General features: G+C 42.7%; 2 protein-coding genes across 2 annotated transcripts; both read right to left on the bottom strand.

Annotated features, from left to right (window-relative positions):
• Window positions 1-189: 189 nt before the first annotated feature.
• mep1ba (meprin A subunit beta a) lies at window positions 190-5845 on the bottom strand. The gene is given in 13 exon segments (XM_042322720.1): window positions 190-578; window positions 784-957; window positions 1163-1370; window positions 1785-1947; window positions 1949-2033; window positions 2975-3196; window positions 3623-3775; window positions 4074-4292; window positions 4486-4664; window positions 5213-5330; window positions 5511-5589; window positions 5736-5780; window positions 5840-5845. Coding segments are annotated over 13 exon segments (1809 nt in total). The 3' UTR covers window positions 190-420.
• Window positions 5846-8274: 2429 nt separating this feature from the next.
• Window positions 8275-12732, bottom strand: LOC112251844 (mucin-2). The gene is made up of 7 exons (XM_024422778.2): window positions 12497-12732; window positions 10963-11160; window positions 10214-10813; window positions 10014-10058; window positions 8993-9104; window positions 8633-8740; window positions 8275-8547 (listed from the first exon to the last, which is right to left on the bottom strand). The coding sequence occupies exons 1-7, from the start codon at window positions 12598-12600 to the stop codon at window positions 8467-8469; spliced, it is 1248 nt and encodes a 415-aa protein (XP_024278546.2). The 5' UTR covers window positions 12601-12732; the 3' UTR covers window positions 8275-8466.
• Window positions 12733-13169: the final 437 nt, after the last annotated feature.

Genomic DNA, 13169 nt, shown 5'->3' with positions numbered 1-13169 from the left:
GCAAACTGGAAGCAAGACTAGTTTGTTTTACTAGAGTTTTTTTTTTTTTTTACATAAAATGGATCAATTTCACTTACAATAACATACATTGTATATTCCATTGTTGGTGACGGTTTCTTATGAAGAGATGGAAGGTCATTGTCAGATTTTCCTGTAAAGATATTCCATAACAAGTCTCACTTCTGGTTTGTAAAAATGTTTTATTGATAATTTATAGCTAACATTTTCCAATCGATTGATTCTCCTCAGACAGTCAAGTGTTTGTTAGGCTTTATTCTAGTTTCTGTCTAGTTTCTTCAGTAGCACTTTCAACAATCTGTCGATGGAAAAGTAAAGCCATTTTAGGCTGGTTGTCACTCGCAGTACTAGATGTTCTCCACAACGATCACGTCCCTGTCACTCTCCTGGTGTACACCGCGCTTACATGGCAAACACCAACATGACCGCCGCCAAGCTCATGGACACAGCCATCACCACTGTGGACGTGTTGGTCTCCCTGCTGGGTGATACTACGGCGCTCTTCTCAGACTGAACAGCAGAATGAGGAAGGGGCTGGGTCTCCAGCAGAGCAGACACATCTGAAGAGGTTGGGGTTAAGAACACTGGTTTAGAACAGTGAGAGGTCAAGGTAGTCTGGTCTCAGATCTGTTTCACTGTCTTGCCAACTGCTATAGTCATTGTTACGCTGTAAGATGGCACAAACGGACCTGGGACTAGAGCTAAGGAACGATTGGGAATGTATGGTTAAGAGCCTTCTCCAGCGACGGGAACGTAATGTCTTACTCTCTAGACCGAGGAGGAAGATGGCATCGTCTCCTTTGAAGTTCCTGCTCTTCAGCCTGCTGTGGGTGAGGTAGCTGCTGGTTCCGGTACCAGGCCCGCGGTAGAACTGGCTGCCATCAGAACCGTTTACTAGACTGCCCACCTTAAGGGGATTGTCCCAGTAGAAATCATTGCCTGGGGGAGAGAAGGGAAATCTTCAATAGAAACAATTTGACTTCAGGTTCTCCCACACCTGTCTCCCTAACTGTTTCTAGTCTAATTTGAGTCTCCTCACGCTTGTCTCAGATTGGAAGACCTTGCAGCTTCTATGAAGGACAGAGAGCCAATGGCATGCTATTATTTGGCATACTGTAAGCATTTTTTGTGTATTCATTCTCACCATCTGTGGACAGCTTGTTGGGGTCGGTGGTGATCATGCGGTGGTTGGACATTCTCTGTCTGATGTCCGGGTTCTGGTCCATCAGGGCCATGGTGGCCTGATGCCATGGACAGGGCCAGGTGAGGGAGTCGTCTTTAGGGCCGGAGGTTAGGTGGAAGTAGATGGCCATGCTGCCTGGGCTGCTACGGCTATTGATGTACACGCTCACCTAGGTAGTTCATTATTACCATGGGTAAGACAACAATGATGTATTCAAATGCGGAAAGGGGATGCGTTCAACTGAAATGTGTCTTCCGCATTTAACCCTTTATTGATCGTCACGTCATCGGCGCCCGGGGAGCAGTTAACTGCCTTGCTCAACGGCAGAACGGTATATTTTTCCAACTTGCCAGCTCAGGGATTCAAACCAGCAACCTTTCGGTTACTAGTACCAACGCTCTTAACCGCTAGTCTACCTGCCACCCTGAAGGACAGCTTCCCCAAATAAACAAATTCATGGCACCAGCATCATTGCTAGGATTGCTGGTCCCTTTGTTGAATTCTACCACATTTATGCAAAGAGTTATGGGATATTAGAAAATTCACGTCTCAACCTTGTTACTATTTTGACCTTGACACTCACCATGAAGGAGTAGCCACTGGGGGACAGGAAGCGTGGGCTGTAGATGTTCACACCTGTCGGTGTGGTTTCTAAGAGACCGGCGAAGTCACGGATGCGCCAGATGTCCTGCGGGCAGGTTGTCTCTGATAGGTTGATGTCATCCAATGAGAGCCCTCCGGTGGATGCCCCTGTGGCCTTCAAACTTAACCCGGAACTTCATCTTCACATCCAGGGTCACATGGTACAGTTCCCAGGAGTCTCTGATGCCACCTGTAGGACCGAAGGAAACAGACATCCACACAAACCCTATAAACGTACATGCTGAGCAGACCGCACACATGTTGATTTTGTCCCCCCACACCTGACTCGATCAGGACACGCAAGGTGAAATATCAAAATGAACTCTCAACCAACTATATTAATTTGGGAACAGGTTGATAAGCAAACATTTATGGCAATTTAGCAAGTTCGCTTGCTGCTGTTAGCTAATTTGACCTGGGATATAAACATTGGGTTGTTATTTTACCTGAAATGCACAAGGTGATCTACTCTGACAATTAATCCACAGATAAAAGGGTCAACAGAGTTAGTTTCTAATAATCTCTCCTCCTTCAGGCTTCTTCTTCTTTGGACTTTATATGGCAATTAGCAAACAACTTTAAGGTGCATTACCACCATCAATTGGACTGGAGTGTGGACCTCAAGTTCATCTTTCAATCACCAATGTGAGTATAGGCTCCTAAAAACCAATGAGATGGCACCTGGGTATATTCTCCTAAAAACAAATGAGATGGCACCTAGGTATATGCTCCTAAATACCAATGAGGAGATGGGACTTGCAGCGCGTCAAGCGTCACAAATAGAACCAAGTTCTGTTTTAGTGCCTGGTTACGCAGACGCGCATGAGCAGTGTGGGTGCAATGATTGAATAACATGTATGTGTACATGTACTTTGCAATGCGAGCGGTGTGGTCAGCATATACCCCTCAAATTCAAATCTGGAGCTCAAAGCCAGCTCCTCTGCTTTTTACAATTCTTCCCCTTTGTAATCAGGGACTGATTTAGACCTAGTACACCAGGTGGGTGCAATTAACTATCATGAAGAACAGAAAACCAGCAGTATTCCAGACCTCATAGGGTAAGATTTGAATACCCCTGCTCTATACTGTTGTACAACATTGTTTTGCATGAGCTGAGATGTGATGTCAAACCTGTGATATCGATTTTCTGGATGAGCCTCAGTTTTCCTTTGGGGTTGGCGTCGTCATACTCCCGCACCCACACGTTCAGTCGATCATCAGCACCCCCGCTGTTGTGGAGGTAGAACTGCAAGCACTGGGAACCTCTCTTGGGGTAGAAGAGACGACTCTCCAGGTTGGCCTCGTCACCATGGTTACCCGTATCCGTACTGAAGTGCATGAAATAACCTTTTCCTGGAAACAGAAATAAAACATTTGAGTGAGACAAACTGATCATGGATCAAAAAATATGCATATTCTGTAATGGGAGAAAATGTTTAATCTTTTATAAAAATCAATTAGGATATTAATGATATCGACCTCAAATAGATGTTATCATTATGGTGCTACAGGGTACTTCAATGTTGTGATCCTCTGAGAACTAATCAACCAAAGTCCCTCCACTGAATCTTAAGTGACAAACAAAGAAACACGTTGGAGGGCATTGACCTTCCTGGCCATTCTCTATCTCTTTAGGAGAACAGCAGATAAGTAGATGTGCCGTTATAGTGGCATGATTATCATGTTACACTAGGATTATGGTCTCTGGGCCGTGCATCAGAGTAAAGTGTGTGCACATGCATAAGCTTCTGTGTGTGCATGCCTGTATGTATATCTTACCATCACACTGGCCCATGTTAGTGTAGTCGGTGTTGGGTCCCCCAGCCACACTGTGTCTGTGTTCCCACTGAGCTTTCCCAACAGGACCCTGGATCATCCCACAGATATTCTCCTTCTCAAAGCTGTATGAGTCCAGGAACGTTGAGGAAGTTGCTGTGGAGAGAGGGAGATGGGGTGACAGAGAGGGAAGGTCAGCATTAGTCTATGAAAGTAAGAATCAAGAGACCAATAAAAACAGCTTTATGTAACTCTTCTGTAGACAATCTACTACCTGGCTGGAAAATCCTTATGTAATCACCTTCATTAGCTAGATATTTATTACATATTGATAAAGTAAAAGCATTAACTAAAGTTCAGTCTGATGAACTCCTGAGTTACAGTACATTATTGGCTGATTGATTGATTTTTGATTGGACTTTTGATTGATATTGATTGACAGGTGAGGACTCACTGCAGTTGTAGAGCCTGTTGAGCTTCAGCAGGTCACTGTCGCTGAACTCCATGCGTTGACCAATCACGTCCATGAAGCTCGGTATCTTAGTAATGATGGAGGGCTCTGACCCGATGTTGAAGGCTGTTTTACTGTAGTGCATCACAGAGCCGCAGTCATAGGGCACGTTCAGAGCTCTCGACACTGACTCACCGTGGATCAGGAAGTTATGGTCTTTTCCTAAAAAGGGAAATAATGCAATGTTCAGTCAATGAAATGCATATGTATAAAGTACATTTAGTTGGTGACACACCAGCAGATTGATAGACAACTACAGACAGTGAGGCTATATATAAATAATCTCTAACATACTATTAACTAAAACATGGCGGTCATCTTATATTATTAATACAGATTATTGATTGATTGCTACCTTCTTCGATGCGGTCCCACATGATGTTGACATAGTCATCGCGGTCAGCTCTGGACTGCTCGTGCCAGAAACCCAGAGCATGCAGAAACTCATGCTCAACCGTTGCCAGACGGTCACAGTTACGACCAATAGATAACCTCTGCTTCCCCACCAGCCTGTTACCTACTGAGGAGTAGCACCTAAAGAGAGAAGGAGAGAGACCCACAAAGAATTAGAAAACAAATAAACTCCCATATCTACTGGGTGAAATACCACAGTGTGCAATCCCAATATTTGTGACGTGTTGCCACAAGAAAAGGTCAACCAGTGAAGAACAAACACCATTGTAAATATAACATATATATTTTTATTTATATTACCTTTTGTACATGAACTATTTGCACATTGTTACAACACTGTATATATACAATATGATATTTGAAATGTCTTTATTCTTTTGGAACTTTTGTGACATTTTGTTTGTTAATTTATAATTGTTTATTTCACTTTTGTTTCTTATCTATTTCACTTGCTTTGGCAATGTAAATATATGTTTCCCATACCAATAAAGCCCTTAAATAGAAAAATTATTAGAGATAGAGAGAGTGAAAGATATGGAAAATAGAGTGGAAGAATAGAATTATAATTTATAATTGTTCAAAAATGTATTGGCTTCTGACATTGTGGTGTGTGTGTGTGTGTGTGTGTGTGTGTGTGTGTGTGTGTGTGCGTGTGCGTTTGCGCTCACCCGGTGCCTTAGAACACAGATATATAGTTATTCTCTCCCTTCCATGGCACAAAGTTGATGCAGGTCTTCAGTCTGTACTGCTCGAAGGCCTTCAGAATCACCCCCTTAGCATTTATGTCTATGCACGCACACACACACACACACACACACACACACACACACACAAATATATATTTCAAAATTGTATAGAATTTCTTTGCACTGATTTAAATGTATTTTTGTGTTGAATTTTGTCACACTGATTTAAATGTATTTTACCAAAGCTATGCTTGAAGTATTGAAGTGTACTATTTCTCACCCAGGCTGTCCTTCAGATAGTAGGGTACAGTCTGAGGCCAGCGATACTGCTCCCCAAGAATAGTGTTTCTGCTGTCAGTCTAAACAGAGAGAACCACACACTCTCAATCAGTGCAATCAGACACAACACCCTCATGGTGATCAGTGATGACCAGATATTATTGGCAGGCTATGAGAAATCCATATCATTATTCAAGTAAAGGAAAAGATGAGCTGTCAAACTCACCTCATCTATTACAATATCACCCTCCAGCAGGTCCCAATCCTGCCTCTGCAAATGAACACACTAGAGTTAGACAATCAGCACACAGAGATACTATCTATACACACATTCATGTTATGAAGTGATTTTCTTATATACCTTTATTGATGTCAAAGATGTCCCAGTCGTGTCCGTGTCCCTCATCCACATCAGTCTCTGCAGGTAAGACAATGTCTAAATCAACCACAGCACACAATTGCTTGACATTATTTCTACCACCACTATGAGTCATAGTTATGAACAACAACAATAAGAGGTTTCACTCACCTGTTTCACCTGTGAGCCAGGATGCTGCTGACTACAGCAGGCAATAAACAAACAAGAAAACAGATAAACAAGGAAAAGACAACAGAGCAATACAACAGGTCTGCACTAAAATGTAACAAGATTAGAAATGTGACCACACAAAACTGAGAAAAAAAGAAAGCAAAATTGTTACACAATTATGACAAATACAGTAACTGTATCAGGCACCACAAAAATACAGTTGGTCAGAGCAATGTAATGTAATTTAGGTAATATCGTGTTTTACATGAAATTACATTAGTGATGGAATAGGAAATGTACCAAGCACCAGAGCATACTGAAGACCAGAACAATCCATTTAGAAGCCATGGCTCTAAGACTGCCGGTAATCACAAGCACAAGAAGAGAGAAGGGGTCAAAGACCACCGATATGCAGCAGTCCAAGCCTTAGTCTGGGTGGAGTGTGTGTTTGCTAGGTTTTATACAGAAGCTGAACAAATTACAAACAAAGACACACACACACACGTACAAACACAGACACAGACACACACACGTACAAACACAGACACACACACACGTACATAATGTTGTTTTGTAGACTTCAAGGATCAGTGCCTAATATAATCCTCCAGGACACACGATAGGTTTGATTTCAACATTCTTTATTATAGTTATTCTATGTCAAGAATAAACAAGGATATTACATATACAGTACCAGTCAAAAGTTTGGACACATCTACTAATTCAAGAGTTTTTCTTAATTTTAACTGTTTTCTACATTGTAGAATAATAGTGAAGACATCAAAACTATGAAATAACACATATGGAATCATGTAGTAAGCAAAAAAGTGTTAAACAAAGAAAAAATAGATTTGAGATTCTAAGAAGTAGCCACCCTTTGCCTTGTTGACAGCTTTGCACACTCTTGGCATTCTCTCAACCAGCTTCATGACGTGGTCATCTGGAATGAATTTCAATTAACAGGTGTGCCTTGTTAAAAGTTCATTTGTGGAATTTCTTTCCTTCTTAATGCGTTTGAGCCAATCAGTTCTGTTGTGACAAGTTAGGGATGAAATACAGAAGATATTATTAGAAGTCCATATTATGGCAAGAACAGCTCAAATAAGCAAAGAGAAATGACAGTCCATCATTTCTTTAAGACATAAAGGTCAGTCCATCTGGAAAATTGTGCAGTTGGAAAAACCATCAAGCGCTATGATGAAACTGGCTCTCATGAGGACCGCTACAGGAAAGTAAGACCCAGAGTTACCTCTGCTGCAGAGGACAATTTCATCAGAATTAGCAGCCCAAGAAATTGCAGCCCAAATAAATGCTTCACAGAGCTCAAGTAACAGGCACCTCTCTACATCAACTGTTCAGAGGAGACTGTGTGAATCAGGCCTTCGTGGTCGAATTGCTGCAATGAAACCACTACTAAAGGACACCAATAATAAGAAGAGACTTGCTTGGGACAAGAAACACGAGCAATGGACATTAGAAGGTGGAAATCTATCCAAATTTGAGATTTCTGGTTCCAACCGCCGTGTCTTAAAAAAGTAGGTGAACGGATGATTTCTGCATGTGTGGTTCCCACCGTGAAGCATGGAGTAGGAGGTGTGATGGTGTGGGGGTCCTCTGCTGGTGACACTGTCAGGGATTTATTTAGAATTCAAGGCAAACTTAACCAGCATGGCTATCACAGCATTCTGCAGCGATACGCCATCCCATCTGGTTTGTGCTTAGTGGGACTATCATTTGTTTTCAACAGAACAATGACCCAACACACCTCCAGGTTGTGTAAGGGCTATTTTGCCAAGAAGGAGAGTGATGGAGTGCTGCATCAGACGACCTGGCCTCCACAATCACCCAACTTCAACCCAATTGAGATGGTTTGGGATGAGTTGGACCGCAGAGTGAAGGAAAAGTAGCCAATAAGTGCTCAGCAGATGTGGGAAATACTTCAACACTGTTGGAAAAGCATTCCAAGTGAAGCTGGTTGAGAGAATGCCAAGAGTGTGCAAAGCTGTCATCAAGGCAAAGGGTGGCTACTTTAACACTTTTTGCTTACTACATGATTCCATATGTGTTATTTCATAGTTTTGATGTCTTCACTATTATTCTACAATGTAGAAAATAGTAAAAATAAAGAAAAACCCATGAATGAGTAGGTGTGTCCAAACTTTTGACTGGTACTGTACTAAAAAGTATATCAAAGCTGATATTGAAAATGTCCATTAAAGTTGATACATTCGATAGATGTAGTAAACAGGGCATGATTTTATACATTCAAAAGAAAGAAAAGTACAGCTGCAACAATCAACGTTCAACAACAATGCCATTTTTACAAACGATTCTGTGAGCAGCTTTAGCATGAAAATATACAAATCATGATTAGTGTGTTATTGCTAAATTAATAGATTACTGATGTTGCGGTTGATATCGATAAAGATCATCTGGGATTCAGGTTGGTATCCTGGAGAGACTCAATAATGCCATCTTGCAAGTTCAACATGTCGGTTTGATGGGTGTTCTGTGGACCAAAGAAACATCTTATTAGTGTGTGTGTGTGTGTGTGTGTGTGTGTGTGTGTGTGTGTGGGTGTGTGTGTAGCCAACCGTGTATTTCTCGGCATAGTAGCAGTGTCTCAGGTTCAGATGCATGATGAAGTTCCTGCTAATTTGGTGTGGATTACCATGAGGCAGAGAGACGCACACTGGACACACCTAGAGGATGCCAGAGAGCAACAATCACTCAGAGCAACAAAGTTTGATCCCAATTGGCCAACAACTTCCTAGGAGTAGAGACTATGGATGAGGAATCCCTGGAGGCAGTGACAAGTGTTACGAAGTGGATTATCTTGGTTAAATAACATTGAAATAAAATGAAATAAACTCATATTTGAGACCCAGTGATTGAGAGCAACTGACGACGCAACTGACAGCTTTATAGTAATTCATAACAAATATATCACTGACCACGGGCCTGTTGTCATAGTAATGCTTGCCATTGCAGTGAATCCACAGATCCCTCGCATCCAGGCAACTCTCCTGGCAGAACGGACAGACAAACGTCCTCCTCACCACAGAACTGAGAGAGAGAGAGAGAGGGAGAACCGACAGACAGAGAGAGAAAAACAGAGAGTGAGAACAGACAGACAGAGAGAGAGAGAAAAAAAGAGAGAGTGAGAATAGACAGACAGAGAATGAGTGAGTGAGTGAGTGAGTGAGTGAGTGAGTGAGTGAGAGAGATGAGTGAAGACAGACAGACAGATAGACAGACAGAGACAGACAGACAGACAGACAGACAGACAGACAGACAGACAGACAGACAGACAGACAGACAGACAGACAGACAGACAGACAGATGAGTGAGTGAGTGAGTGAGTGAGTGAGTGAGTGAGTGAGTGAGTGAGTGACAGAAAGAGATAGAGGAAGACAGACAGACAGACAGACAGACAGACAGACAGACAGACAGACAGACAGACAGACAGACAGACAGACAGACAGACAGACAGACAGACAGACAGACAGACAGACAGACAGACAGACAGACAGACAGACAGACAGACAGACAGACAGACAGACAGACAGATAGAAACAGAGTGAGAAAAGACAGACAGAGAATGAGTGTGAGTGAGTGAGTGAGTGAGTGAGTGAGTGAGTGAGTACAGACAGAAAGAGATAGAGGGAGTGAAGACAGACAGACAGACAGACAGACAGACAGACAGACAGACAGACAGACAGACAGACAGACAGACAGACAGACAGACAGACAGACAGACAGACAGACAGACAGACAGACAGACAGACAGACAGACAGACAGACAGACAGACAGACAGACAGACAGACAGATAGACAGATAGACAGATAGAAACAGAGAGTGAGAAAAGACAGACAGAGAAAGATAGAGACAGAGTGAGCGTTGGAGAGAAAAATATAAAACATGTAATACTGTAGACAAGGGTAAATATTCACTCTTAACCAACACAGTCTTACCTCACTAACTGGCCTTGCAAGCCCAGCAAGTTTTCATACAAGTCACTGAAAAGAGACATATGATCAGGTTACATTTCTTATGATGAGTCTGCAGTAGTCAACAATGAGCAGCAAATATGCAGTACAACAATCAAAATAACTCTAAACGCCACACAAGCACACTTATGCAAACATACAAAACAATGGTGACATTGACTTACCCATCATCCGTGAAGGAGAGGGATGGAGGAGCAGCCAGTACTGGGGGAGCAGGGTTAGAGGTAGAGGGCATGGAGGTGGGTCTTTGCGCTGCGGAAGGTGTGCGCTGAGGGATGGCCAAAGGCTGTCGTCCTGGGGCGGAGAGAGCCCTGGTGCGGGGTGTGGGGGTGGGTTTAGATGTGATGGTAGGTGTCAGTGTGATGGCAGGTATGGTAGTTGTTGTTGTAGGTGCTGGTGTAGTTGTGACACCTGTTGGAGTGACTGTGGGGGCAGGTGTTTGAGCCATAGTCATGTATAAACCATTGGTTGTGGCAGGACGAGTAATTGTAGGTGGGGTGGCAGATCGGATGGTAGGTGGGGTGGCAAGTTGGCTGGTAGGTGCAGTAGTGCCAGCTGTTGGGGTGAGTGTTGGGGCGGGTCTACGAGTCATAGACATATATAGGTCTACATCATTGGTTGGGGCAGGAGGAGTGATGGAGGAAGAGAGTGGTCTGTGGAGGTGTCTTGGAGTGGGAAGGGGAGGGGCTGTGGTGACAGCTGGGGTCTGATTGGCCAGGCTCCTTCCTTCTGTCTGAGTGCCCATTTGCAGCAGTCTGATATAGCTAAAAAAGAAACATTAAGTGTTCAATTGGTCAACCTTAAGGTCATTATTGAGACTGTCAATGTATGAATTGTAAACCTCTGAATTTAATGCTAAAATACGTGTTTGGCTGTGTGTGTTTGGCTGTATCTGGACCAGTCAGTCATTCACCTCTGGACGTCACCTGCCACAGATCTTGTTGCTGGTGTGGAAAGCCCCGACAAGCCAGGTAGAGGTTGACCCAACCTGACGACCATGGTCCCCGTCTTGACTCTGACAGGCCTGATGTCATCAACCTGCGCCTCAGCTCTGCACACAGGGCAGTGGGGTAACCACGTTAGAGAAAGGGTCAGACATGGGCGGCAGAACCTGGAACACACACACACACACACAAAACATAAGATTGAGTTTTACAGTGCATCATTCAATGAAATGCATAAGCAACATGCACAGCTGTGGTTATTTTCCATTGATAAAGTGGCACATTCTTCAGTCATGAAGTAAACACTTACAGGAAGAACCAAACCTGTTCTGTGAGAAGCTGCTATTGACTAACACTGCAGCTATGTAATAAATCCAGACTACACTAGTGGTAAGACTGGAAGGGAATAGTTAAAGAACTCTCATCCTCATTCTAATAGGCTACTTCTGATTGCCATTAAGAACAGAGTTTAACATATTGGTGAGAGTGGTAAATTGAGCCAAAGAGGTACATTGAGCCACCCTTGTTTCCGGCAAAATGAAAGACAATATAGCTGGGATAAAAGGTAACAACAGGGCCTGGCCTATGTAAAAAGTGACTGTGATTGTGTTAAATTGTGTTTGGGAAATAAAGATAGACATGGTTTTAAAACGGTAGTGATAATGTTTCATTCAGTACGGAAATTTGTAGGCGGCTTTTACCCCATACCCGAGGTAAGTTGTGCCAAGAGACCAGAAGCTATGTTTTTAAAACTGTAATGTTTATATGAATTCTGATTATTACCAGGGATACACAACATCCTGAAATATATGTAGATATCTTTGGTAGAAAGAATACTATATTTCCCTTGACGGAGTAATGCTGAATGTAAAAAAAAGTAAAATGACCCCACTCTCCCCTATAAGTCAAGTATTTGCTAGAGACAGGTATTTTTTGTGATGTGAGGGGAAATTCCCCTGTGTTACTTACCAGCATATGTGGTGGAAGTAAATCATCTGTTTATTACTTAGAGTATGAAGGCATTGGACAAATCATAGCATATATTCTTTGACAATCTGACATGCCTAAACTAAACTTTAGTCTCTTTTAGAAATAATCTGAGCTCATCTCAGTAGTTTATCATTTTTCGCAAGTGATATTGAAAAGCACTGTGAAGGAGAAACATAAATGTTGAGTTTGTACACAGAGGCTATTCTTTGCACTGTGCTGATGGTCTTTATTCATAGAAATGGAGAGCACTAATAGAACATGTATGAGGGAGTTCCTTACACTGAAATCATTTCATTAGAATGATTGACCTATTTGGACCTATTTGGGGTTAGAGATATAAACCAACCATCATCTCTGGGAGTTCACAGCTACAGAGTAGCTTCTGTGTGAAATTGAATCTACTTTACATTCACTAAATTTGAACAGAAAGACCTGGCTACAAATTAAGTTACAGATTAGGCTTCACACTGCAGTATAACACCAGAGAATATGACATAAAAAGAGGTGACTCACACATGAGAACAGGCAGCAGGGTGATGTGGGTCCGTTGGGGTGCTCCTACAGATGGGACATTTATCCTCACATGGGGTCTGTAGACCTGCTGCAGAGTGGGCCATACTTGGGCTGGGACAGTTTTCTCTGTCAGACAGCCGGAGACAGAATACATGAGTGTTTCTGAGGGAAACTCCGATCACACAGCTGACTGTGTTTTTTACGATCAGCCCAGAGATTTTTTGGACTGGATTTACTTCCTTTACTGAATGGACTCAATTCCGGGAGTGGGTGGTGTGTGTGGGTGTGTGTGTGTGTGTGTGTGTGTGTGTGTGTGTGTGTGTGTGTGTGTGTGTGTGTGTGTGTGTGTGTGTGTGTGTGTGTGTGTGTGTGTGTGTGTGTGTGTGTGTGTGTGTGTGTGTGTGTGTGTGTGTGTGTGTGTGTGTGTGTGTGTCACACTCACAACCAGGTTCTAGGATAGGGCATGGAAGGCAGGCCACACAGTAGTCCAAAAATGTAACATATTTTATTAAACAATGAGTATAAAAATGTTACACAAGCTGACAGAACACAATAGTTATCTTGCTGTCTGTCTCCAAGTCCACACAGCCAAACATAAATTGTATTCAGGATACGTACACCTAACACAATAACACATACAGTGCCTTCGGAAAGTATTCAGACCCCTTGACTT

Source organism: Oncorhynchus tshawytscha, linkage group LG05 (genome assembly GCF_018296145.1).
Source record: "Oncorhynchus tshawytscha isolate Ot180627B linkage group LG05, Otsh_v2.0, whole genome shotgun sequence".
Classification (NCBI taxonomy): Eukaryota; Metazoa; Chordata; class Actinopteri; order Salmoniformes; family Salmonidae; genus Oncorhynchus; species Oncorhynchus tshawytscha.
The sequence above is the reverse complement of the archived record's forward strand: the minus strand, read 5'-3'. Positions and strand labels throughout refer to the sequence as shown.

Bases quoted from the DNA above. Each gene is read 5' to 3' on its own strand.
- LOC112251844 (XM_024422778.2), bottom strand. From the start codon at position 12,600: ATGGCCCACTCTGCAGCAGGTCTACAGACCCCATGTGAGGATAAATGT. The intron at 8,741-8,992 runs GTCAGTGATATA...GGCATCCTCTAG, and splicing joins ACTATGACAACAGGCCCGTG to GTGTGTCCAGTGTGCGTCTC. The intron at 8,548-8,632 runs GTTGGCTACACA...TTTGGTCCACAG, and splicing joins ACTATGCCGAGAAATACACG to AACACCCATCAAACCGACAT.